The 24672-nt window shown below is 38.0% G+C and overlaps 1 protein-coding gene across 3 annotated transcripts in view; it reads left to right on the top strand.

The window, feature by feature from the left end:
• DISP1 (dispatched RND transporter family member 1) overlaps positions 1-21380 on the top strand; it is an 85075-nt gene extending 63695 nt beyond the window's left edge. For all 3 annotated transcript variants that reach the window (XM_088053528.1, XM_088053530.1, XM_005523309.3), the window contains 6 exons: positions 5672-5701; positions 9277-9400; positions 10439-10566; positions 10993-11090; positions 13169-13266; positions 17725-21380. In XM_088053528.1, the coding sequence (XP_087909654.1) occupies positions 5672-5701; positions 9277-9400; positions 10439-10566; positions 10993-11090; positions 13169-13266; positions 17725-21369 (4123 nt within the window). In that variant the 3' untranslated portion in view covers positions 21370-21380. The remainder of the gene's footprint in view (positions 1-5671; positions 5702-9276; positions 9401-10438; positions 10567-10992; positions 11091-13168; positions 13267-17724) is intronic.
• Positions 21381-24672: the final 3292 nt, after the last annotated feature.

Genomic DNA, 24672 nt, shown 5'->3' with positions numbered 1-24672 from the left:
TTTGCTCCTGTTTGCTGTGAAAATAGTGCAGATGCTCAGTTGGAATTGAAGAGGTACATAAGAACACATGAAAAGCAGATAAGAACTTCTACAAAGCTTGATGTCTCAACTGTAGAAATGTGAATTGACATCTGTAATACAGTTCCCAAATAGCATATCGATTTTTGGTCTGCTAAGTGGCATTTTGGTTAATTTTAAGGAAAAGAATAGTCATATGTACAACATTAAGAAAAGCTGCAACATTGACATTTCACACATTTTAATGGGATGAAGTAGCAGTTAGTTTCAGATCATTTCACCCAGATAATCTAGACACTGAAAAATATAAAATCCTTTTGGATTATTCCTTGATATTTTATCTGGGGAAAAAACCTGTGAAAATTGGTTGCATTCTTCTTGGGTTTAATAAAACCTTAAAAAAGCAACTTACCAGAAAACTGAATTCTCTGTCTCCTTTACAGTGTCATTTTGCTGTGGGCTGCCCTGTTCCTTAGAGATGTAAACAAGTAAAGTTAAATGCAGACAAATACAATGAACACCACATGTTTAAAAAACATCTAGATAGAGTTCATGATTAGGATAATGGAAAACTGCTCATCATAGCAAAAAAATTAAATTGGGAAGCTTATAAAAACTTTTTTGGCAACTTAATCTGTTGGATTTGTTGTCTGAGTGTTAAAATGATAAAGCACATAGGTGTTATATCTGATACAACTGCAAAAGCTAGCTTGATATTTAGGAGCAATTCAGATTGTTCTCTTGGGTCAGTGACATTCTGAAAACATAAAGATTTTCTTCCTCTGCAGGGATTTAGTTTGAATTGTTCTGATGGAGAATGTACAATATGATGCATATCTCATTCTATCCTGCAGGGATTTAGCTTATCCAGGAGTATAATAAAGACAAAAAGGTATGTTTTATCACTTCTGGTAACCAGATCTACCAACAAAGGGAATAGTTTCCCTCTGGCAAAGTAAAGCATTGAGGTTAAACACCTCATAATCCTTGGACAGGAGAGTCTTTTTTTTTTTTCAGTAAACACAGCTATTTATTGCAACTTACCGTTTTTGACTCAAGTGAATCTTTCAAGTGAAAAGCAAGAGTGCAGAATGAATCTGTTGTCTTGTACAGGGCCAGGAGGTGGACTTCAGCGATCCTGATGTGTTCCTTCCATCTCAGGATATTCCGTGATTCTATATTGTGTAAATCCTTTAAGACAAATGTCAGTCAGCTGTATATTTTTTTTCAAATTTTTGTGCAGCTCAGCACTAAAATTATGGGGCTGTATTTCATTGCTGGGAGAGCAGCTTCTGCTTCCCTTAGCTCCTGTCTCCCAGGAATGAAGCAGAGGAGAAGCACCCACACTGACAGTTTGGGATTTATCCAATGCTGTTTGTTGTTTTGTTAAACCTAAAAACAGGGCACAGCAATCTCAGGCAGTGCCTTTGTGCTGCCTCATGCCAGGCTGGTAGGCATTAATTTCAGCTTAAACTCTAACTGGCTTGTTCCTCCAAGGAAAAAAAGAGGAAAAGCCCTTCTGTATCCAAGTTCCAGTCTCTACATCTGCACATAGTGAAATAGAAATTAATTGCAGCTAAGTGAAATTACATAAATCAGAAATGTTTAGCCAGGAAAATATCCAGAATTGTAATAGGAATTCTAGGAAGGTAATGTTTGGATAAGTTAGTACAAAGATACAATTTGGAATGTGTTGATGCTTTTTAACTGGCTCAAAAAAACCCCAGCAACCCAACAGACATTACTGTCAGTGTAAGCAGGAATGTTCCTATTTAAAATTGTATTAATATATCTTTCAACCTCTTTGGTTATTGATAGCTGCCCTTTTAGCACATTTTTTAAATGATGGGTGCTTCACAACAGCTAGAAAACTCTTCAAAGTCTGCTTCAAAACACAGCCCATTTTCCTAATTTTCTATTTCATAGCTACATTCTGCAGGGTTTCTTGCACCCACTAAGGAAGCAGAAAGCATTGATTCCTTGAGGTGAGGCCAAGGGCTTGCTTTCATTGATACCTTTCTCACAACTGAGGTTTGTGAAGAAATCCTGAAAAAGAATGCCTTGGAATATCTAGATACTTTGTCCTCTGACACATTCAGGTTTATATTTCCCTGAAATGCATTAAATTAATGAAACACACTGCATTTGAAGTAAATCAGCCATAGTGTTTTATTATTAACTTCCATGCTGAGGAGCATGTTTTGAAATACTGCTTCATGCTGTGTGATGTCCAGGTGACATGAAGATTATGAACTAGATTTAATAATACATAGGATTTCCAAAAGCTTGTTTTCTAGTGTGATGCTTGGAATTAAGACCAAACACTCCTCTCTGACGTACCCTATTAACTTCCATGAGAAAACTCATGCAGTGCTGTAATCCAAAGGAGACTGGCTTCCCTGGGAACTCAAAGTCAGGATGTTTCCATGTGGCACAGGGTGTTCCCCTCCAAGAAGCCCAGGCATTGGTCATTGTCTTTCTCAGACTGAAGCATGTGTAAAGCAATCATATTTTTTATACCAGTGAAGTGCCCCAATTTGAGTAGGTTTGTATATAAAGGAACCAATGTTTTCTACTACTTCAGTGTTCAAAATACTGGTAGAAACACTGAGGTTAAGTGCTTGTTTAGGCTGGAAAGGTGAATAATTAAAGGTGTGGCAGTCCTGTCCAAAGCTGACCAATCCTCCTGATACTTAGTTCTTTCCTGGAGTATATTTGCTGGTATTACAGCAGCCCTTTTTAAAGACACCATTCCTTCTTTCAGCATGTTACACAGGAGGATGCTGGGCATCCAAAATATATTTCACTGAGAAACATCATGGGGTTTTAACCAATCTATTTGTGTGATGTTCAGACAAAACTCGCCACTAGGAAAGGACAGGATGAAGCAAAGCATGTGTTTAGCAGGGGCTGACACTCGCAGTAAATGGTGCTAGAACAGAGCCTGTCCTTTTCTTCCTCTTTCCCCTCTTGGTGCAAAGTGTTTATTAGATTTTAATCTGACTGCAGTTCATGCAGTAACTTGGTTACTTGCTGGTCTTGTCACAAACAACTGTGATTGTCATTTTCTGCTATCAGACTTGTGAGAACTAAGTACAAAGGTAATTTAATACACAGATCAACTTGGCTTTTGTCTCATCAAAAGAGTGGAATTCACCATTTCTTTCTCATGAAAACTGATGAGGACTCTTTTGTCCACACTTTTTTTTTTGGAGGCTGATGGTGTTATTTAAACTGGCTCAATGAAAGTATAATACTTCAAAAATTAGATACAGCAGCATTAATTAAGTGGGAAAGATCTGGTTTTGCCATGCATTTCTGTATTTTGGAGCATAACTAAAGAATTTTGGGGCATAGTTTTCAGGGATAACTTTTCCTATTGACCAATATAATAGAGTCATCACAACAGCTGCAAGGGATTGGTTACACTGCTGGAATTCACCCGGGTGTACCCAGGTTTTTTCAGTGCATGCTTTTCAAAACAAAACAGTTTGATAGCAGGTGTGACCTTTAACCCTCCCTAACTTTGAAGAACTTAATCATCATCATTTGTTCAGCACTGAATATATTTTGCAGGTGGAAGAACAGAGGGAAATGTAGTTTGGTTTTGATGGGACAGGGGGAGGATAAAAAATGATTGTGTTGGTGTTTTTACCCACTTTGTGTAAACCAAATTAGGCAAATTTAATTTTAAAGTAGCCTCCATACAGAAGAATGTAATTTCATCTGCTAATATAAACTGGAATTGTCATAGAAACCTTTATACAAATCAGCATAAATACAAAGCCTGTACTAAGCATTGTCATTGGGTGGCTCTGCTTGCACCAAAGCGTTGTCTGATCCTATTACTCATGGCAGAGCCCATTATGGCACAGACAAAAACAAGTGACTGAATATATATGGAAATTCAGATCTTTACAAATGAAAGCTAGAAATTCATGTTTGAATCACCTTACTAACAATAAATGTCTGTTTATATTTCTCTCACATCTGTACACCCAGGAGTCCGTGCTGCAGTTTAAAAAATTGTTATTCTCAACACTGTGGCTTTGCCCCCTTTTCTCTACAGTTGAGAAGGCACATTCAGCATGTGCTCTGCCTTGGTGCAAGTTCATGAAAGGGACTGTCTCTTTAAGCATTTCTCTTCATCCAGAGTCCTGTTACTGCTCACTTCAGATTAAAGTTGAGTGAGTTTTGACTTCAGTACCTGGTTTCTGATCCTCCATTCTAGCCTGAGTTGGGAAAAGTTGGTTTTGTGGTTGAGGGTGTAGATCAGACAATGAGCAGTCCCCCAAGGCTGCCACAACTTCTTTTCAGCCTTGGGGAATTTACTGTTCAAAGTAATATCAGAACTCAGTTCAGTTTCTGTACATTCTGGCTGCTGGTGAGTCTGTTGTAATGCTACCAGAAATTATTAGCATCAAGTGAAAAATTGTGTATATTTAGTACCTCTGGAAGTCAGATTTCTGTGCCTAGTCTGAGGGTTGGTGACTTCATAAATTTAATCTTTTGTGGCTGCATTCAGCAGAGAATCTTTGTCTATACCTTTCCTTAATCCTTGAGTTACTCTCCAACTGCAGATTGTTTTTCTCCAGCTTTCTTGCTTTTCTCCAACTTCCTTATGGCTGAAAGTAGCAAATCTTACTACTGTGTAGTAGTGAACAACTCTTACTGCTTTGAAGAACAGCAGATTTCATTTCTATGTAGAGGATTAAGTTTTTCTGAAAACCTGAGGAGTCTGAAGTTTGAATTGTTTATCTGTGTGTGAAAGCATACCAATCTATGCTTTGGCAACCTCAGTGTGATGTTACTAAGTGATCTATTTTATGCAAGTACCTGCTCCTTAAATCAGTGCTTTCTGTACTTTTTCTGAGAAGTAATATTAAATGTGTCCTTGGTAAAACAAAATCATAACTGAAACCGTTGTATGATTACAACTTCGGAGTGATTTTATGTCACATTCTTGAAATGCAGATTCTTCATGAAGTGGTCCTTAAGTGAAATTTATGTGACTCTTACTGGTCCAGTAGCTAAGAAATTGAAGTACCTACTGAACAGTGTTAGATAAGAATAGTTTTCACGTGGGTTTGCTATCTCCTCCTCAAAAGAATATACTTTATATTAGATTTTTAAGAAGTAATAAAAATTTGCATTAAAATATTTTGTAGAGGTATCACATGTCATTCTACTTCCTGTATTATGGCAAGACAGAATTTGTGGCCAAAAAAAAAATTTTGTAATGGAATTACATAGGACAACTATGAAGTTTTGTGAATTACAGTAAGAACATGGTGTTGTGGTTGTCTGTTTCCATCCTGTCATGATTTTCAATAGTATTGAATTTTTATCATATTAGTTTATTTGGTTGCTTGTTGCAAACTGGAAAAGCCTCTGGAATAGTAATCCCAAAAATCAGCTGCATAAAAATCTACATTTGAAAACCCAGCTGTCTGTAGCTGTAATTATTCTCTGAACTACTTGTTTGCAAAGACTCAATTGAATATGATTGTGGGCCTTTCAAAATAATTCATATCCTGAAATATCTGATATTTATAATTTATTTGCTTACCCATGTATGAGAATAATTAAACAAATTGGTGTGTGCATGCATATTTCATGCATTCTCAATTACTCTCTTTTTCTCTTCTTTCAGGCCAGCCAGACCATTCAAGTTACCAAAAAGGTAAGGTTCAGTGCTGTCACAACTGAGGATTGTGGAATTATAAAGGTGGTAGGTGAGGTGATGGCAAAGCTGTTATTCCCCATACAAAGCAAGAATATTCAAAGAAAATAATAAACATTCAAATTTAATCAGATTTTAAAAGTATTTCTTTAGGCAGTGGGTAGTGAACTTCTGCAACTGCCATGGGAAACTAGGGAGGCAGATAGTATCAGCAAGGTCAAACAACATTTAGAAGAATTGATCTGCAATGGGTCCCTAAATAAACACTGAAACAAGGAGCCAGGGACAAATTCTTTAACATTCTTAATAACATATCTGTGAATCCTTAGGGAGCAGGAATGGGATAGAACATGCAGGATATTCAAACTCAGGCTCTACTTACAGACAGAAAAGCAGTCCCATCATTAATACTAGGCCAGAATTAAAAAATCTATGCAGATTTCAATGCTTCTTGTTTTCATCTATTTTATAGTATTTTTATTATGACCTGTGTCTGGATATTCCATGCCTCAGTACTTTTTTGTTTAAGGGTTGCTCTGACAAGTGGCTTAGTTGTATCATCAGTAGTGATAAACAAACCTGGCAGACAACTTCAGAAAATTTCATCACCGTTTTTAATTCTTTCTAAAACCCCATGCAATCTAGAGCACTGGGTTTGGATTGTATAGGTTCTGTAGCATGGCAGGGTCAGAGAAAATGACAGAGCATTGTATCTAAAACTGTCAGTACATCAGAATGGCAACAAGAAACCATTTCAAGTGAAAATACATTAAAAACACAATCCATCTTTAGGATTTGTTTTCAGTAAAGAGCAGGCCTGTTTGTTAAGTATCTGTTTTGAGTTACAGAAATCTGTGTTTTGATATGATTTGGGTCACACAAATACCTGTTGTTCATAATGACCTTTTTACAGTACAGAAACTATATATGGTACATTTCTGCCTCTGAGCCTGAGGGGTGGTTGAACCTGAGGGCATTTGTATACAGGCCCTGAATTGAAAATTTTGTCACTAGCCACATATTATGCTTAAAACAAGAAAAGAACTTAAGCATTCTCTTTTTTACCTTCTCCTTCTGAAGACAACATCTGAGGTCTTGGATCATCTTTGGACAAATTACTTTATAAGAGTGGTGCTTTTAGTGGTGCTAAATACAGATTGAGTTACTGTATCTCCCAAGCATTTTGAATTACTTAAAGTATGAATTAAAAAAAAAAGAAAAAACAACTAAAACCAAACCAAACCTTTTTTATGTGTGTGGAAAACATCAGGAGGAAATAAATTAATGAAAGCCATATTAATTTTAATGATACATAGCTGGCTAAAATTACTACCATTCCAACAGACTGAAAACAGGGCAAAATGGCATAAACAGTGGTATTTCACTCAGTGTCGAACTTATATGAGTTCATCATTCAGTGCTGGAATAGTTTGGATAAAAAAAACCAAGAAGGTTTAAGTGTTGCTGTATGTCTGGGTCATTGCACAACCAAGTAATAGTTTTAATTAGGCATCCAAAAGTGGGAGGTTTTATCCTGATTTAGAAAAGTACTAAAGGATGTGCTTAGCACTAAGGATATCCTTTCTGAATGTGATTCCCCCACTGAGGAATTGATTTAAGCTTTTTCCCCTTGGACTTGAGCATTTTCAGGCAAGAGGTCGTTAATGTCCAATCTGTCAGGGTGGTGGCTTCCTCTTCACAGAGAAAAAAAAATAACTAAACTTATGTTACAGCTTCTTAATAGGCAAAAAATAAAAAACCTGCCATCTCTTTAGCCATGTACAGTGGGTGGGGGTTGAGGCTGGTTTTAGCAACTTGCTTGGACCTAGAGCCCTGAGTAGCACTAAATATTGTTCAGAAAGGTAAAATTAAAAATAGAGTGGTCAGTCCTTTTGTCAGCCCAGGTTACCTTGGTTTATCTGAGTTTCAGTATGTGGTAAAAGAAACAGTAGAAATTTGCAGGTGTAAACAAGCACTTCACTGTTTTCTGTATGTGGCTTATTATCACATTAAACATGTAGGAGAGAGTTTCTTTCACAGCTGAAAGAATTTACCCAATTTAAGAGTGCTCAGCTGAGAATGGAACTGTAGAGACAACATGTCAAAATTTTGTAAATCTGGCACTAGTGATGAATAGGAAAATAAATCTTTTGGGTATAACTTTTATGAATTCAGAGCAAATGTCTGTAATGGCTAGTCATTCTAGCTTGGTGTTTAGAAAAACATTTAGTCCTTTAAATAGGAAAATTCTGTTACTCCACTTCTAGTTTGTACAATTGCTCATTTGGCAAGCTGCCCCTTTGTGATTGACTTGAATGAAAACTTTGACTTCAGATTGCTTTTCAAGCTTTTGCTAATTAACCTCTTGTGTGAGCATGTCAGAATTATTCCATGTTTACTTAATGGCAAACAGAGAAACACCCAGTGCTTTGGATTTCCTTGCTCCTCAAAGCTCTACTTAGACCCCTAGAGGTGCCTATTTCCACGTGCTATGGAAAAACAGGAATAAGCTTGCTCATGCCACTGATTTTGCAGTCAGGACACTGGGAACCTGTTGCTGGAGTGGGGAGATGGACAATCCCTTCCTTCTTAGCAGTGGGACAAGAAAATTTTGGTTGAGCTGATAATTGTATTGTGATTAATTAGCAAGTTGCTCTTAAAGTTGAAACAGAGCCATAATCTTTAAGACAGTAGAAATACATAAAGGAGTTCTCTGCTATAAACTTTCATGTTTTGTTGCTTGTAGGTTGAGGAGGAAATAAGAGTGGAGATCTTCTTGATCAATATCTAATGTGTACAGAGACCATTCATGTAGAAGGATTCATAGCCTGTAATTACTTTTCTAATGCCTTTATGGGACTTCCTATACTCTCTTTGCTCCCAGTATTAGACAGTTCTGCTTTTGAAATGTAAACTCTATGAAGTCAAGTCTTTATTGTAAGAAAAATAATTCAGAAATAAGATTTCTTGTTCTCACTTAATTTTCTGAACATTTCTCTTGAATTAACAAAAATAAAGATATTTTACAAAAATAAAGAAAATTAGGTTAGCGTATAACAGATCTTCCACTCATATAATTTAGAATGATCTAGATGTTAAAATCCAAGGATGGATGTTATGCTGTGAAACTAGACAGTTAATGTTGGTTTGTTTATGTATCATTTTGCCAACCACTTGCATCTTTGAACTACAACAGATTTCATGGATCATGAGTATGTAGGGTTTCAATATTTTTCAATTTTCAATTGTTTCTCAATTATTGTTTTAATGACTATTTTAAAAATAGAGGAAATGTTTTCTTTGGGTTCAACTTTAAAACAGGTATTTTTCTTGCTTGGATTTTTTTCTTTAAAATGTTTAAGTTTAAAAAATCCCCAAGTAGTGATATTTTCTCTCACTAAATTTTTGACAGAGCGTATTTTTCTAGTAGTTCACGATCATGGATTCACTTGCATTTTTGTCAGAATCCTGGGGAAAAATACTAGTCTGACCTGAAAAGCTCTTTAGAGAAGTATGGATTAGTTCTGTGTGCAGCTGCCATTGCTGTAGCACCTCTCCCTGCTCCTCTCCCGTAGCTACGCCGCTCTCATCGCCGACTGGCCCGTGGTGGTCCTGGGCATGTGCACCGTGCTCATAGTGGTGTGTGCACTCGTGGGAATATTAGTTCCAGATCTTCCAGATTTCTCTGATCCACTGCTGGTAAGTCAATATCAATCAGTTGTCAAATAAGTATTTTTTGTTTGCCATTTTTTCCAGTGGAACCAGTAAACAGCAAATGCAAGTACAGCAATTGATACAGTATTGAATCTTGGCATTGGAGCAGCAAATGATAATACAAAGCTGCAGTTGCCGTCAGAGAATGTTACCCACTAGTTTCCATTCCCTCTGCATTTTGCTGAGGTCATGTGTTCTTCAACAGAACTGCTTCAGATTGAATAATGTAAATTCATCCCAGCTTTAGATGCACAGCACAGACCATACGTTCTAAATCAGGTTTCAAAGAATGAAGGCCAGGATCTATTAAAGGAGAGAGGGTTCTAAGTGCCTTCTGGGGATGAAGTGATAGCCATATTGAAAGACTAAAAGTAATTTTTATCAGATTCTGTTAAATATTGCAGTCATTTTTTAATTTTCATGAATTGTCATAAGAATGAGTAGCTTTCAGGATTTTTATTGAAAATGTGACATTTAATTATTATCCTCAAATAAAAATAAACTGTTCCTGTAAGTTATTGTTATTTATGGTATATTATGTGTATCTGTACATATCCATATGTAATGGATATTTCTTGCAAACAGCCAGGTTGTTAAAATTGTTTCAAAGTCACTTTCAAAATTATTTAAATATTTGCCTTATTCTTGGAGAAATAGAGAAGAAATACTTGACAGTTTTTAATCATATTTAATCAATTAAGAGTGATAATTGAGATACAGAAAAGGACTTTGTAGAATGCCCTTCCTCTGAAAACCAGGTGTTGAACATTTGATGGACTAAATCATCATCTCTTCTCAAGGAGAGCAGTAGGACGTGCAAGAATTCTTAATCCCTCGTCATTCTCTACAGTTAGTCATTATTTTGTCTGACTTGTCATAAAGCATTTTACCCCTAAAAGTAAATGCCTGGAGTAATTATGCTTTATAATGAAAACTATCCATCACTTTGATCGTGTTTCCATTCTCCCGTTTCAGCTGAAGAATGAAAAGCATTAATGGAATTTTGTGCTTCTCCTCCCTTAGGGTTTTGAGCCCAGAGGGACTGCCATAGGACAGAGATTGGTCACATGGAACAACATGGTGAAAAACACAGGGTACAAAGCCACACTTGCAAACTATCCTTTCAAATATGCAGATGAGCAAGCTAAAAGGTAAGACTTTATAATAAAAATACATTTTGTTTTATTGGTGGTTTTGTATGTACATCGTACCAGTATCCTCTGAAGTAAATATATCTACTGCTACTGATTTCAGTAAATACAGAATCTAATATTCTACAGTTCTTAAGGCCTTTCATATCAGGCTAGCTATTTCCCATTTCAAGGTTTTGAAAAAAATGTATAATTTTACTTTTCTCTAAGGATATTTTCAGTACTGGACTCAGTGTCCTTTCGTTTGAAGTCTCTTAATTTAAAGAAAAATGTAAATTGCTGTTTGGGTTTTTTATACCAAAATTGCATTGGTAAAAATACGTTTTCTCATGTGTAAGAGCTGTTAAGCAGTGTGACTTCTTTGGATGGTGCTTCTTTTAATAATTTCTTTGCTAAGGCAAAGCAAAACTCTTTATTCTCGTTTAGTCATCAAGATGACAGATGGTCAGATGATCACTATGAAAGAGAGAAGAGGCAAGCAGACTGGAACTTCCACAAGGATACCTTTTTCTGTGATATTCCAAGTAAGTGGAGAAATGATACGAAGAAGGCTAAAAACTTCTGACAGTTCAGAGTTTTCTGAACTCTTCTGTATGTTGTATGCCATTTTAGGAAGATATTTTTTACTTAATATATATGCGCAATAAACACCTTCTTTCTCCATGCAGAAATCTTGATAAAATTGGTCTGAAATATTTCAAAGTTACTTTCAGAATTATTTAAAGATTTGCCTTATTGGTTCTATTCTGTTGGCTCTTCCTCAGAATAAACTGTATTTGCTTGAAGTGCTTCCTTTAACTGTTCCCATTTCCTGTAAAGAATTTTATTAGTTCTTGGTAGTATTGACCATTGTAAAATCAGTGTTTTCTGTGTGGCTAGAGATGTAGTCTTTAATTCACATTTGGGAAGAAATTGAGTTTTGTCCATGCCATTAACTTAATTCTTAAAAATCTAAATCAAAATACTTTTCCTGTATATGTCCTAAAGGCATCCACCAGTTATATTTTGTACAGAATATAGGGGTTTGTTTACGGGGAAAAAAAAACACAACCAAAAAAACACAACAAAGAAAATATCCCCCTCAAAGAAATAGAAAAAGAAAATGTCCCCCCCTTAAAGCACTGTAGGCTTATAAAGCTGACTAAGTTAAACTAGAGGACAAAAAAAGACAAAGACTTTTTACAAGGCACACTGCAGAACTTTGATAAATCCTGTTCTGGCAGAGAGATGTAGATCTTGCCTCTATTTATAGAAGGACCTGAGCTCTTTTGTGGCTACTTCCACATGTGGGAACTGATAACAGAGCACAAAAACACAATTGTGAAATTATTTATTTAGATTACTTGGTCTAAGAGAGCAATGACCAGGGAAAACTGGGCTGAAGAACAGATTTTTATTCTTTTTTTTTCAATTACAGTATGCTCTTATATCTAAGTGAGAGGATGGGAGTAAGGTCATCATTTCTGCTCCTGTGAACAGAACTAAATTAGACCGAGGCATATCATGAGTAAGGGAGAGGAAATGTGCTTGGTACTCTGCTGAGCATTAACTTGAAGCAGAACTAACTCCTCTTATCCAGGCCGCTGTTCTGCACAGTCTCACTCTTCTTTCCTCTGCTGTTTCTGCATAGTCTCAGTTGTGACAGTCATGCAGGAATTGCATTTCTATGGGAAAATTTGCCAGTCCATTATGTAAAGAAAACAGTTGATTTCCTCTTGACCCACTTTTGCCATTCCTGATATCTTTCTTTGTGTGATCTCTAAATTTCAGTTCCCTTGATCCTAAAGCATGGTTGGAGACCATGAAGCACTGCCATTGCGTCATTTCATGGCAGCCTTATGGAAGGCAAAAATTCTGCAGCTTCACAACAGTGGGAAAAATTCTGCCTTTTGGGTTTTTTGAATATTTTAATTAATATGATAATGTTTCTTAACCCAAAGTACCATACTGTGTTAAGCAGTACTATATATTTGTGTTTGTATATTTGTTTCCCTTCTGAGCTCTGCAGACAGATCTCACTGCCACTAAGTAATTATTTCCTTTCCTAAATCTGTCTTCTGATAAATGCGATTTAATTTGTAATTTAAGCTCCATGTGTCTAAACTGTGGAATTCTTGAAAATGGCCTCAAGGATATCACAACAATTTCCACTGCAGTCATTTGCTTCTAAAGCAAAAACATTCTTGTAGAAACAGCTTTATAATTATTATTTATATTCCCAAATGACTTACTAAATCAGCCTTTGATTACTATTATCAGTGTACTGCCATTATGCTGTGCCAAGAATTTCATCGTTTGCTGATTAGATCTTTTGATTTTTGTTTGTCATATTTCAGAAGATAGTTTGCTTGAATGGAAGTCTGTAGAGCTTCTGAGTGGTATGTAGTATTGAAGATGCCATATTTACTATAAGCACTTAAAGGAAATGGAAACTTTTATGTGGAGTGAGTCTTAGAGATAAACAGCTCATCTTGAAAAGGAGGTGAATTCCCATGACTCGACAAAGATTTCATGTGTGTCATTTGAATGGTGGGATTTTGCCTCAGCCTTTGATACCAGGCCCACCCAAACAATCAGTGAAAACCCCCTTCTGTAATTTCAGGTGATCGCTATTCACGAGTGGTGTTTACATCAACAGAAGGAGAGAATTTATGGAATTTGAATGCAATTAAGTCAATGTGCAATGTAGACAACTTGAGGGTAAGTCAATATGGCATTTGTTTCACTTACAGATAAAGAGCATGCATTTGAAACTTTGTTTTGCTGCCCACTGCCATCCAGTACCATATGAGAGGACTTTATGTGGTTCAGCTCCTGCCAAATGGTCTGTCAGCAGGTACATGCAGTTAAAAAACAACTTTCAGTTTGTAGATCAGGTTATATATCAGGGGATTTCTTTGAGTTTTCTACTAATAGCATCCAGAATTGGGTAGAAAAGGGTTGTTTCAGGAAAGAACTATCTTAACTTTTACTGTGTGTTTCCTCATAGAATATTATTCCAGGGAGTTTTGTTCTTGGGTCTCAGCAAATAATTGATTTTTCTTGAGTTTTCACCTCCAGGTGAACTAGCTATAATCTCATAGAATATGCAGGTTTCTCTGACACCCAGTGGATCACAGAAATTAATTTTTTTTTGTTAGTTTAGAGTAGGTTGGCAATGTACAGACTAGGACCTTAGGTAAAATAGCTAGAAATACAGCCCAGTTAATTAGATGTGGATAATGATACTTGAAGAGTAATACTAATTTTCTCCTTTAACTTTATCTGTAAAATATAAGCTTGACACTTGCTGGAGTGAACTCCTTTGAACCTCTGAGTAACCATGAACTTTTGGTTCACATACTGATGACTTTGCATGGAAATGAAGCAATATGTTTTTCATTTGTTAATACTCAACAAATTATTTCCATTTTGCTCTTCTCCAAAACAAAAATAATCATAGACAACCTAATTAATATTTCTCAATTACTTAATGAGAAATATTTTCATTATTACATTGATCATTGCCTATTAGACAACTGTATTAATTTATCAAATTCCCAAACTTTTCTCTACAATAGCCATGGTGTGTTGGCTTAAAATGTTGAGCTGTAGTGAAACATTGTATAATGAATCTCCTTGGCAGTCTGCTGACAGGCATTTTGTCCTGGTTGGCCTCCCTCGATGCAACTGGGTTTTGTCCTCTCATGCTCATGAAGTGTTCCTTATTTCCCCACCAGAGATGATTGCACTGACAGGATGGCTCGTGTGGTTTTATCCCTTATCTCTTGCAATCAGAATGAGCCAGGTGAGCAGAGTACAGGAGCAGCCCAGCTCAGTTTGAAGGAGCTGAGCTAGGGAGTCATCGTATCACCAGTTCAATCAGGAGATCCAGGGGAGAATAACCTTTCACAGGGATGAAAATTGAGACTGAGGGAGGAGATGCTAATCTCTGCCTTTAACTGTAGTTTAGTCACACAGGCAGCTGACGCAGGTATATCCCAGGTAGTGTAGATCATTGCAGAGCAATGAAGTCTGAATTAAAAAACATCTTTCTGTTTGACAGAGGACAGTTAGTTACCTCTGAAGAATATCTCTGTTATGATTGCATTACTCCTGAGAATTTTTTCTTTTGTTCCTCCCTATCTGCTCACCTTGATAATAATGTATTTTATCAAATACTGCTATACTTCCTGAGGGAAAGATGAAACTACTTTACTACAACAAACAAGCCCCATAAAACCAGCTCTTCCTTTGAAATAAGAACACTTCAGAAAATGAAATGTTTGCTGCATCATCTACATCCACAGTTGTGTAGATATTTATAAAGAATATTGTTCTAAATAAAGTTTTTGTAGATCTTTATTTGTAAATTACTTATGAATAAAGTATTTGAACACCTCAGCTGAGCAGAACAACAGTGCATCATGGTAGCATTGATTTTTGGATAGTATAGAAAATTAATATGGTTAGGTTTTGCTATTATTGTTAGTCTGTGCATGTAAATTTATTATAAAATTTAGATACTCAGGGCTCAAAAAGGATGAAGTTTTTTTATAGCTTCTTTTTAAAATGCTTGTCACTTACAAATAGAATTTTTAATTATTTTGACACTTTCTAGCAGTTTCAAGTACTTCTAACACTTCTTAGAACTCACAAAGTGCTGTGCTGTGTCCCACGTATGCTAAGTTCTGCTAGTGGCCAGTCCCTAGGGAGGGAGAGGATGCTGACTTGCACTGCAGCCATAACAAAAAATCCGTGACTTTGGTGACCTTCTGGTCTTAAAGACTCTTTTCTGGCTGTATTTATTTCTAGTTTTGAGTTCATGCCTGTTTAGGGTCACAGTTCTGTTGAATTAAGTGCTAAAGCTTTCTGTATTCAAAGACAGGAAAACCAGGCACTGCTTGTTGGACGTGCAAGCCTTAGAATTTATATATTTTTCTGATGATAAGCAGAGTATCAGCGCCAACCAGTATTTGCTTTAGTATGGAACTAACAGCATATCCTCTATGTATTAATTGTATTCCCATCTGCTTGTAACTACTTTAAGTTTTACTGACACTTAGGGGCTCTACTCTGCAGCTGTTCAGCATATGCTATTCCTATAATCTTCATGGAAACTTTAGAAAAAAATAGTTATAGGAGGTTTTCTAATTCTTTTACTACTTGGATAAGAGGAGGTTGGGTTTTTTTCACCTGTTAATTGCAGAATGTTTTCCCTATAAACTGTAAATAGTTATTTTATAAACTTTAATGACTGTATATTATGTCTTCAGACTGCTTCCCCAAAGCGGTGGATATGTGATTCTCTGTCACTGCAGAGAGTCATTTGGGCAGATCTGCCCACAGATGCGTGCAGGTTGCACAGCTCCGTTTCTTTACTTGTTCCAAAGTAAATTAAAGTGGTGCCAGTGGCAGACCAGGTCTGCAAACACCAGAATGACCTTTCCAGTTCCTTTGGATCACCAACAAAGCCCAATGCTACAATCTATTAACATTTTACATAGTATTTTAATGAGCTATCAGGAGCTGAATTTTGTATTTTACTTTCTAATTTCCAGCTGCCAGCTCATGTTACTTTATCTTTGGCAGCAGTTACTTTGCCAGTGAATGTTTATGGCCTGCAGCAAGTATATAAACCTCATTGTCCCATCTTGAACCTGAATTCATAGAGAAGACAATACAATCCTTTCCTCCTAGTTTGCCTATTATATCCTCATAGGACTAACCTGGAGACGTGCCATGAAAAACACAGATATGCTATTCCAGTGCTTCCTTTTATTTAGTAGGTTGTTCAGTTTTTCCTGAGTTTGCATGTGTGAGTGTTTTTATCTGGAAACAATCAAATGTGAATTATCCTGTTTTTTTGGAATGCCAGTTTGTTATTGTTCAGAAACTGGTTGACAAAATTTGGTCCATATTAAAGCTTTTCTAACTGCTAAAGAGAACCCCCAAATGTATTTTTTTGGTGTGTATTATGAAGGATTGCTAATAATAAGTCTGTGCAATTTTGCTGAAGAAAAGAAAGAAAAAAGAGGCTAAGTGGTTTCTTTCAGATCACCTATATTTAAAGCATACATGGACAACTGTTTCAGGGTACACTCCTGTAAAATCTGAAGCACATGGCTTTATTTATGTGACTGTATTAATATGTATTCATTCTGTGTAACTTGATCAAAACAGAACTTTTACATATATCTTAACTATTGGAAGGACTAATTCTACTTTGTCACATTACAGAAGTTCTGTTTCTTGAGACTTTTATTCCTCAAGCCCTACAAAGATTGAGTTGAGAAAATTTCCCTGATCTAACCTTGTTACTTAAGAGTTTCACTCATGGTTCATAGTTCCTTTCAGTTTGCATAGAAGTGTCTTGTGGTGATTTAGCTAAATCGTGCTCTTACTGTCTACAACTAAATCTCGAGTATTCGAGAAGCAAAGGAAAAATATCCCCATGAGGGATTAAGACTCATTTAGTTAGGAGAATCTTTAAGCAGAATGTGTCATGCACTGGGGGTGCAGTGTTCAGAGGCATGACCTGTTATTTTGGGGTGCTTCATGACAGTGGAATTATCTTGTGCTTGTGCTTTGGAAATTCTGCATGACTTAGGGACATGCATTGCCTGGGTGGCAGGCAGAGCTGTTTGGGGACAGTGCCTGCCAGGTGTACAAGAGCTAAAAGAGACATAAAATCAGGGTTGTAGAAGAGACATCAGGTGACAGAAGTTATGGTAAAGCTATCACATCCTTCCTTTCAGGAAGGTAAGTCCTTGCCTCTCCTAGCAACTTCAGGATATGATTCCAAGCAGAATGAAACTTCACTGATGTATGGCTGATTGTTTATGCTCAGGAGTATAGCATGAGATAATAGAAGAGAGTTAACAGTCCTCAGTCTGGAAAGAAGCAAAACACCTCAGTGGGTCTTCAAATAATACTCTTAACATTTCTGCCAATTCTTTGCCATTGTGACAAGTCTGTATACTGCCTGGTTTAGTCTGCTGCATGTAAGAGGATCAAAAGCAGTGTGTGTGGAAATAAGAATTTAAAATGCTAACACCAAAGGACTGTAATCTGAATATTCATAATTTAAAGTTGTTTCTTGGGTTGGTTTTTTTGGTTACTGAATGTTTCAAACTGTTACTTTAAATTGGATTTTTCTCCCTGTCTGTCTTTATACAGATTAGATCCCATTCCCAGTTTGGTGATCTTTGCCAGAGAGCCACTGCTGCTTCATGCTGTCCCAGCTGGACACTGGGAAACTATATTGCTATTCTGAACAACAGGTCATCATGTCAGAAAATTGTTGAACGGGATGTCTCTCATACCCTGAAGCTGCTTCGTACTTGTGCCAAATACTACTACAACGGGACCCTGGGGCCAGACTGCTGGGATATGAATGCCAAGAGGAAGGACCAACTCAAGTGTACAAACGTGCCTCGCAAATGTACCAAGTACAATGCTGTTTACCAGATCCTTCACTACCTAGTGGACAAGGATTTCCTAAGCCCAAAGACAGCTGACTATGTCTTACCAGCTTTAAAATACAGCATGCTCTTCTCTCCGACTGAGAAAGGGGAAAGCATGATGAGTATTTACCTAGATAACTTTGAGAACTGGAACGCTTCTGATGGTGTAACAACCGTCATGGGAATTGAGTTTGGAATAAAACATAGGTTGTTTCAAGATTACTTGTTGATGGATACTGTGTATCCTGCCATAGCCATTGTAATTGTTCTGTTAGTTATGTGTGTGTACACCAAGTCCATGTTTATCACGCTGATGACTATGTTTGCAATAATTAGTTCCTTGATTATTTCTTATTTTCTCTATCGGGTAGTATTTAATTTTGAGTTCTTTCCATTCATGAATCTCACGGCATTGATTATCCTTGTTGGGATTGGAGCAGATGATGCTTTTGTCTTATGTGATGTTTGGAACTACACAAAGTTCGATAAACCTCATGCTGGAACCTCTGAGACAGTGAGCATCACATTGCAACATGCTGCTCTTTCCATGTTTGTCACGAGTTTTACAACCGCTGCTGCCTTCTATGCTAATTATGTCAGCAATATCACAGCAATCAGGTGTTTTGGTGTTTATGCTGGCACTGCCATTCTGGTGAATTATGTTTTGATGGTAACATGGCTGCCTGCCGTAGTTGTATTACATGAACGATATCTTCTCAATATTTTCAGTTGCTTTAAGAAACCTCAGCAGAGGGTATACAACAACAAAAACTGCTGGACAGTGTTGTGCCAAATGTTCCACAAGATTATTTTTGCAGTCTCGGAGGCATCCAGGATATTTTTTGAGAAAGTTTTGCCATGCATTGTTATCAAATTTCGGTATATTTGGCTTTTCTGGTTCCTTGCCTTAACAGTTGGTGGAGCATATATCGTGTGTGTAAATCCAAAGATGAAACTGCCGTCGTTGGAGCTCTCCGAGTTTCAGGTATTTAGGTCTTCTCACCCATTTGAACGATACGATGCAGAATACAAAAAACTCTTTATGTTTGAACGTGTCCATCACGGAGAAGAGCTCCACATGCCGATTACAGTAATCTGGGGTGTCACACCTGAGGATAACGGTGACCCTTTAAACCCTAAAAGCAAAGGAGAGCTGCAGCTAGATACCAGTTTTAATATCGCTAGCCCAGCTTCACAGGTTTGGATTTTACGTTTCTGTCAGAAGTTAAGAAATCAAACCTTTTTTTATCAGACGGAAGAACAAGACTTCACAAGCTGCTTCATTGAAACGTTTAAACAGTGGATGGAAAATCAAGACTGTGATGAGCCATCACTTTACCCCTGCTGCAGCCACTGGAGCTTCCCATACAAACAAGAAGTTTTTGAATTATGTATCAAGAGAGCTATAATGGAGCTAGAAAGAAGCACAGGGTACCACTTAGACAGCAAAACCCCAGGGCCTCGCTTTGACCTTAATGACACCATCAGGGCAGTGGTGTTGGAGTTCCAAAGCACCTACCTCTTCACACTGGCTTATGAGAAAATGCATCAGTTCTACAAAGAGGTGGACTCATGGATTTCAAATGAGCTTAGTTCTGCTCCTGAAGGTCTTAGCAGTGGTTGGTTTGTAAGTAACCTTGAATTTTACGATCTTCAGGACAGTCTTTCTGATGGTACTCTGATTGCCATGGGCCTTTCAGTGGCCGTGGCATTTAGCGTAATGCTTCTTACAACTTGGAACATAATCATAAGCCTTTATGCAATAGTTTCAATAGCTGGAACTATTTTTGTCACTGTAGGTTCTCTGGTTCTTCTTGGGTGGGAGCTGAATGTGTTGGAATCTGTCACAATCTCAGTGGCTGTTGGCTTGTCAGTGGACTTTGCTGTTCATTATGGAGTGGCTTATCGCTTAGCCCCTGACCCTGACCGGGAGGGGAAAGTCATTTTTTCTTTAAGCCGTATGGGTTCTGCTATTGCAATGGCTGCCTTGACTACATTTGTAGCTGGGGCAATGATGATGCCCTCAACAGTGTTGGCATACACTCAGCTTGGCACTTTCATGATGCTTATAATGTGCATTAGCTGGGCTTTCGCAACCTTCTTCTTCCAGTGCATGTGCCGATGCCTTGGGCCCCAGGGCACTTGTGGCCAGATCCCACTACCAAAAAAACTGCGGTGTAGTGCCTTCTCTCAGGCCTTTTCAGGACCCCAAGGGGGCAGAAGTCAAAACAAATCACATCCTGTTAGCAAGTATCAGCTGGACTCCAGGAGTCAGAAACCAGAAATGGAGCATGAGCACTATGAGCTTGAACCTCTGGCATCACAAACCAGAATCTGTAACCCTGCAGAGAAAGTGACATATGAAGAAACTCATATCTGCTCAGAGCTCTTCAGCAGCAGGCCCCAAAACTCATGTGTGCCTATGCATCCAGCCTATAATAGTGAAGTTAGTAAAGGCATCAAAAATGTTGCTAATTCAGCTGTGCTGCAGACGTCTATTGACCAACACACCGTATGCCCAGTTTTCTCTCAAAACAGGCAGTGTAGCTGTCCTGATGCATATAAACAGGTGGCAGTGAAGTGGAGTCCACACTCCTGTCAGCAGTTAAGCGACACCTTCTGTTACCAGTGTTCTCCTTCCCCGGGGACTGTACAGGTCCAGAGCTCTGTAGCTCCCATAAATGCTTTACAGCAAGCTGCCGAGGGTTACGTGCATCCAGTCCAGCGTGTCCTCCATTGCAGCTGCCTTCAAGGAAGGCTCAAAAGAACGATGACACAAAACTCTCTGCCTAAAAATTTTTTCCTTCAGTCAGTGCAGCAGTTCCAGGCACATCAAAGAATAAACAGAACAGATACACATGCTCATCAAAACCCAGAGGAAAACGTAAGAACTGCTCCAAAGGTGATGAGCTCCTCACAGTTCCTCTGCCGAAACGCAGCACCTCTAATAGTGCATTGCTCTGAATGTGAGAACAGCATCTCAAATAACCAAAAGGGATTCTGTCAGCAGATAGACAAGTGTGATGAAAAGGGTGGTACAGAAGCGAACGGGGTGGAAAGCAAGAAAGCCTCTCTGTCAAAGCAGAAAAAGAAAGCTGAGGGCAAGATAGATCAGCGTTCTTTGCAGAATGACCGAGTTTTGAAGGCTGACCAAAATGATAAAAAACACCTGCTGACCAGGTCAGGGAGAGAAGCTCGCTCCGAGGGTTGCCATGAAAGTTCACATTGTTGTGGTAAGGCAATCGCAGTGAAGTGCAATTCTGTTGACTGTCAAATGCCAAACGTCGAAGCCAATGTGCCTCCTATGTTAATGCGCCCAGAACTTTCCAATGAAAGTTTGTTAATAAAAACACTATAATAAACCTTTAAGTTGGCAATCTTGTGTCTTTCTTTTAAAAGTAAGTTTAGAGCACTAGAAAGGAAAGTCCTGAATAAATATGAATTATAATTTGCCTTTTAGAATGAAAAATGTATTTTATAGAACAATAGCATTTATACATTTCATAAAGCCGTTACATGTAGTAAAACCTGATGTTGTCCAGAATGTTTTTTTGCTATAGCTCATAAGGTGGATTACACTTCATTTAGGTTTTGTTCCAGGGCATTAGTGTTGGATTTCTCCTTATAAACCATCTCAAGAAATAAAGCATTGCAAAGAAACTCTCCCTGTTCTGAGGCGAGGGCTTGTGAGATCGATAACGTTAGGGGCAGACTGAGATTGCCACATTTCCTGAGTATGTAATTCACCTTTATTCTGCTGCTGCCTTGGCAGGCTTCTGCACACCTTGAAACAGCAGCAGGACTAACTGTGTTCTTTCAGTATTGTTTGACAGACCAACTCTCCAGGGTAGCCTGTTTGGGGAATATTTTTAACTATTGATCCTAACAAAATCTAAAGAAAAGCTCTTGGAGGCCTACAGCATTTGCACTGCATTTCTGTGTGTATAGTTCAGTAAAACATTTTAAACTGCCTTCCTGGCAGTTAATGTATAGACCTTACCATTACATACCAGAGAATACAGGTGGGAACAATAGTCAGTGAACATTATTGACTTCTCAGTGATGACAACAAAAATACAGTTTATGCAGCTGACAGGTGTATGTAAAATCAGGAGTTGTAAAATTGGACATGATGTGCTTTGCAATACTGAACTTTTTCCCACAGAGTTAATCTACTGTGGAGAAAGGCATAGTTAATGCACAGGTTCTAGACTTACTGCCAACAGTATCAGATTAAGTCAACTCAAAAGGCTCAGAAACATAAAGTATTGTGTTCTGAGTGTTCCCATCTGGAGAAGTTCCAAGATGAAGTTAAAAATACTGAACTGAACTGTGTAACCAAGACATTGGATTTTAGATGTTGTATCTGTGTAAGTACAGGGTTTAGTCACATGATAGCTGTGGGTAATCATGGGAATACTTGCTGTTCTTATCCCTCGGGGAGAGTGGATTTGAGACCTGGAACTGTGTAGCGTGTCATAATTTCTATGTACCTTAATGACAAATCTCTCTTCATTTCATTGCTTGGTTATGCTGATGATACTGATTTATGAGACACAGAAGATAGATTTCATGGGCTGATGCGATATCAGGTACTTGGTGTGTAATGAATCACTGGAGAAAAATCCTGGCTAATTCTGACCGAGTGTTCACGTTGAAGGCATGCAGAAGGTTCACATCATGCAACAAACCACTTTGGTTTGGCTGGGGGTAGTGATGTTAGTGCTTATATGTCCCAGTGACTGGAAGAGGGTTAAAATCTACAGAAAAACCTAAATTAGTTTAACATGGTTTAAGAAGAGTATAATTCTTTCTTAGTTATAAAATAAAACTCGGTTTTAATTATCTTGGAACTTGTCACTCAGTTTAGAGCCTGATTCTTTAGTTTGTAATGAGAGCAATCCACAGCTTTTCTATGCACTACATATGCCCTTAATTATAAGCTAACACTTGCAGTGCTAGCAATCCAAAGAAATTTAAGGGAATAAGAAATAAACCAGACTTGCTGTTGTCCAGCTTTTTTCCTGCCCACCACACCTGCTTGAGTGTAGTTTGTCAGACTTTGTCAAACCAGCATGTAATGCTTGCCACAGTGCCTGTCACATGAGCTGTCATTCACAGCTTTGAGACATGGGCCTTCGGAGGGGTCCCCAGCCAATGCTTCTACAGAACAGAGATCTTTGTCAGCTGATGAGCTCAAAATTGTTCCCTAAGCCAGTTTTCCATCCTGCATTCTGGGTAAGAAAACCACCTTTGATTGCTTGTATTGATAACTGGTTTTGTAACGGTGATGTAAGTGATAGAGATTAATGTTACATCTCCATAATGATTTATATGTTCTTAAAGGCTGCTACAGTGAGAAAAATGGGGCAGATAAGGAGTTGTGATGTAATGTGCTCTTAGGAAAGATTGAAATGAAGGAACATGCTTGGCTAGTGAGCAGGATCACTGCTCGTATCTGCCTTTTGTGACTTTGCCATTTCCTCCCTGCAAACTGCTTTATCTTTTCCAAATCAGTTAGCTGGACAAGGAGCAATCACTGACAGATAAGTTTGATACTTACGGAAGTAGCACCGTGTGTGTGTGTGTGCTGCATCTGTGTCAATTCAGGTGTAGACTCTAAAATCCAAGCCAGTACAACTCCTGGAGAGTGGTAGAGAATAGGAATTGGTTCCAGTGGCACATGAAGCCTGATGAGGCTGTGCATTACTCTATCCCCAGAAAATCCAGGAGAGAAGTAAATAAATATTAATAATTAAGATTTTACAGGCTACTGGGAGCAAGTGAGGATAGGTGGAATTCTGTTCCACTCCAGGAAATTTTAACAAGAACCATTACATCCTGCTGAGACATCTCTTGAAGACTTGCCAGGGATGGCCAAGTCCCAAGGGAAGCTGATGAGCTTAAAATACTGGAATTTCCATTAACTAATTTGCTTTCACTGAGGTCCTCCCTTGCTTTGGAGTTGCATGGGGGGTTGGATGTGCACACCACACAGATTGGCTCGGTGAGGTGTTCTCTTGTAAGCTGCCCAGGTGGGGTGAGGGCCCTGGCACTGGCTCGTGCTTCCTCTGGGAAGTAAGCATGGTCCTGGATTTAGAAGATGCAGAGCATTATTTCTGTGGATAATCCATGCTGGGATATTTTGAGAATTGTTCTTCCAGTGATGACACATGTGTAGCTTGACACATGACAGAGGAGCTTTCTGCATTTCCAAAGTTTAGGAAAGACTTAACAGCAAATTTTACATGTAGAGATTATTTAAAGTGGCATCTGTTTGATTATTCAAGGAAGGAAAGAGACTTTATGTGAGAAGACAGTGGTCTCTTTGTGGCTCTTAAGTTGCTGTTTTGCTTTCTTAAGGAATAAAGACTACAATCCAGAATCTTACCGAGAGTGGGGCTTGTATCTGAGACCAACTCACTCAAATTTGCTTCACCCAGGGGAAATAAAATTATATTTAACATAATAGATACCTTAGTTATCTGTATTGTCCTTAGGATCTGTGTTTTTCGGGTCATAATCACATTATAGTGTGGGTAATACATTGATCAGTTTAACAAAAAATATATAAAAATTTACACTAAGTTCTTTAAAATATTAAACCCATCTCAACATATAATCACTGGAAATGCAGCTATCTCATACAAAGAATTGGGGG

The sequence above is a fragment of the Pseudopodoces humilis genome, chromosome 3, assembly GCF_049639895.1.
Source record: "Pseudopodoces humilis isolate 2021_Gansu_Grassland_sample_001 chromosome 3, ASM4963989v1, whole genome shotgun sequence".
In the NCBI taxonomy this organism is placed as follows: domain Eukaryota; kingdom Metazoa; phylum Chordata; class Aves; order Passeriformes; family Paridae; genus Pseudopodoces; species Pseudopodoces humilis.
This window is presented reverse-complemented; position numbering and strand designations above follow the sequence as displayed.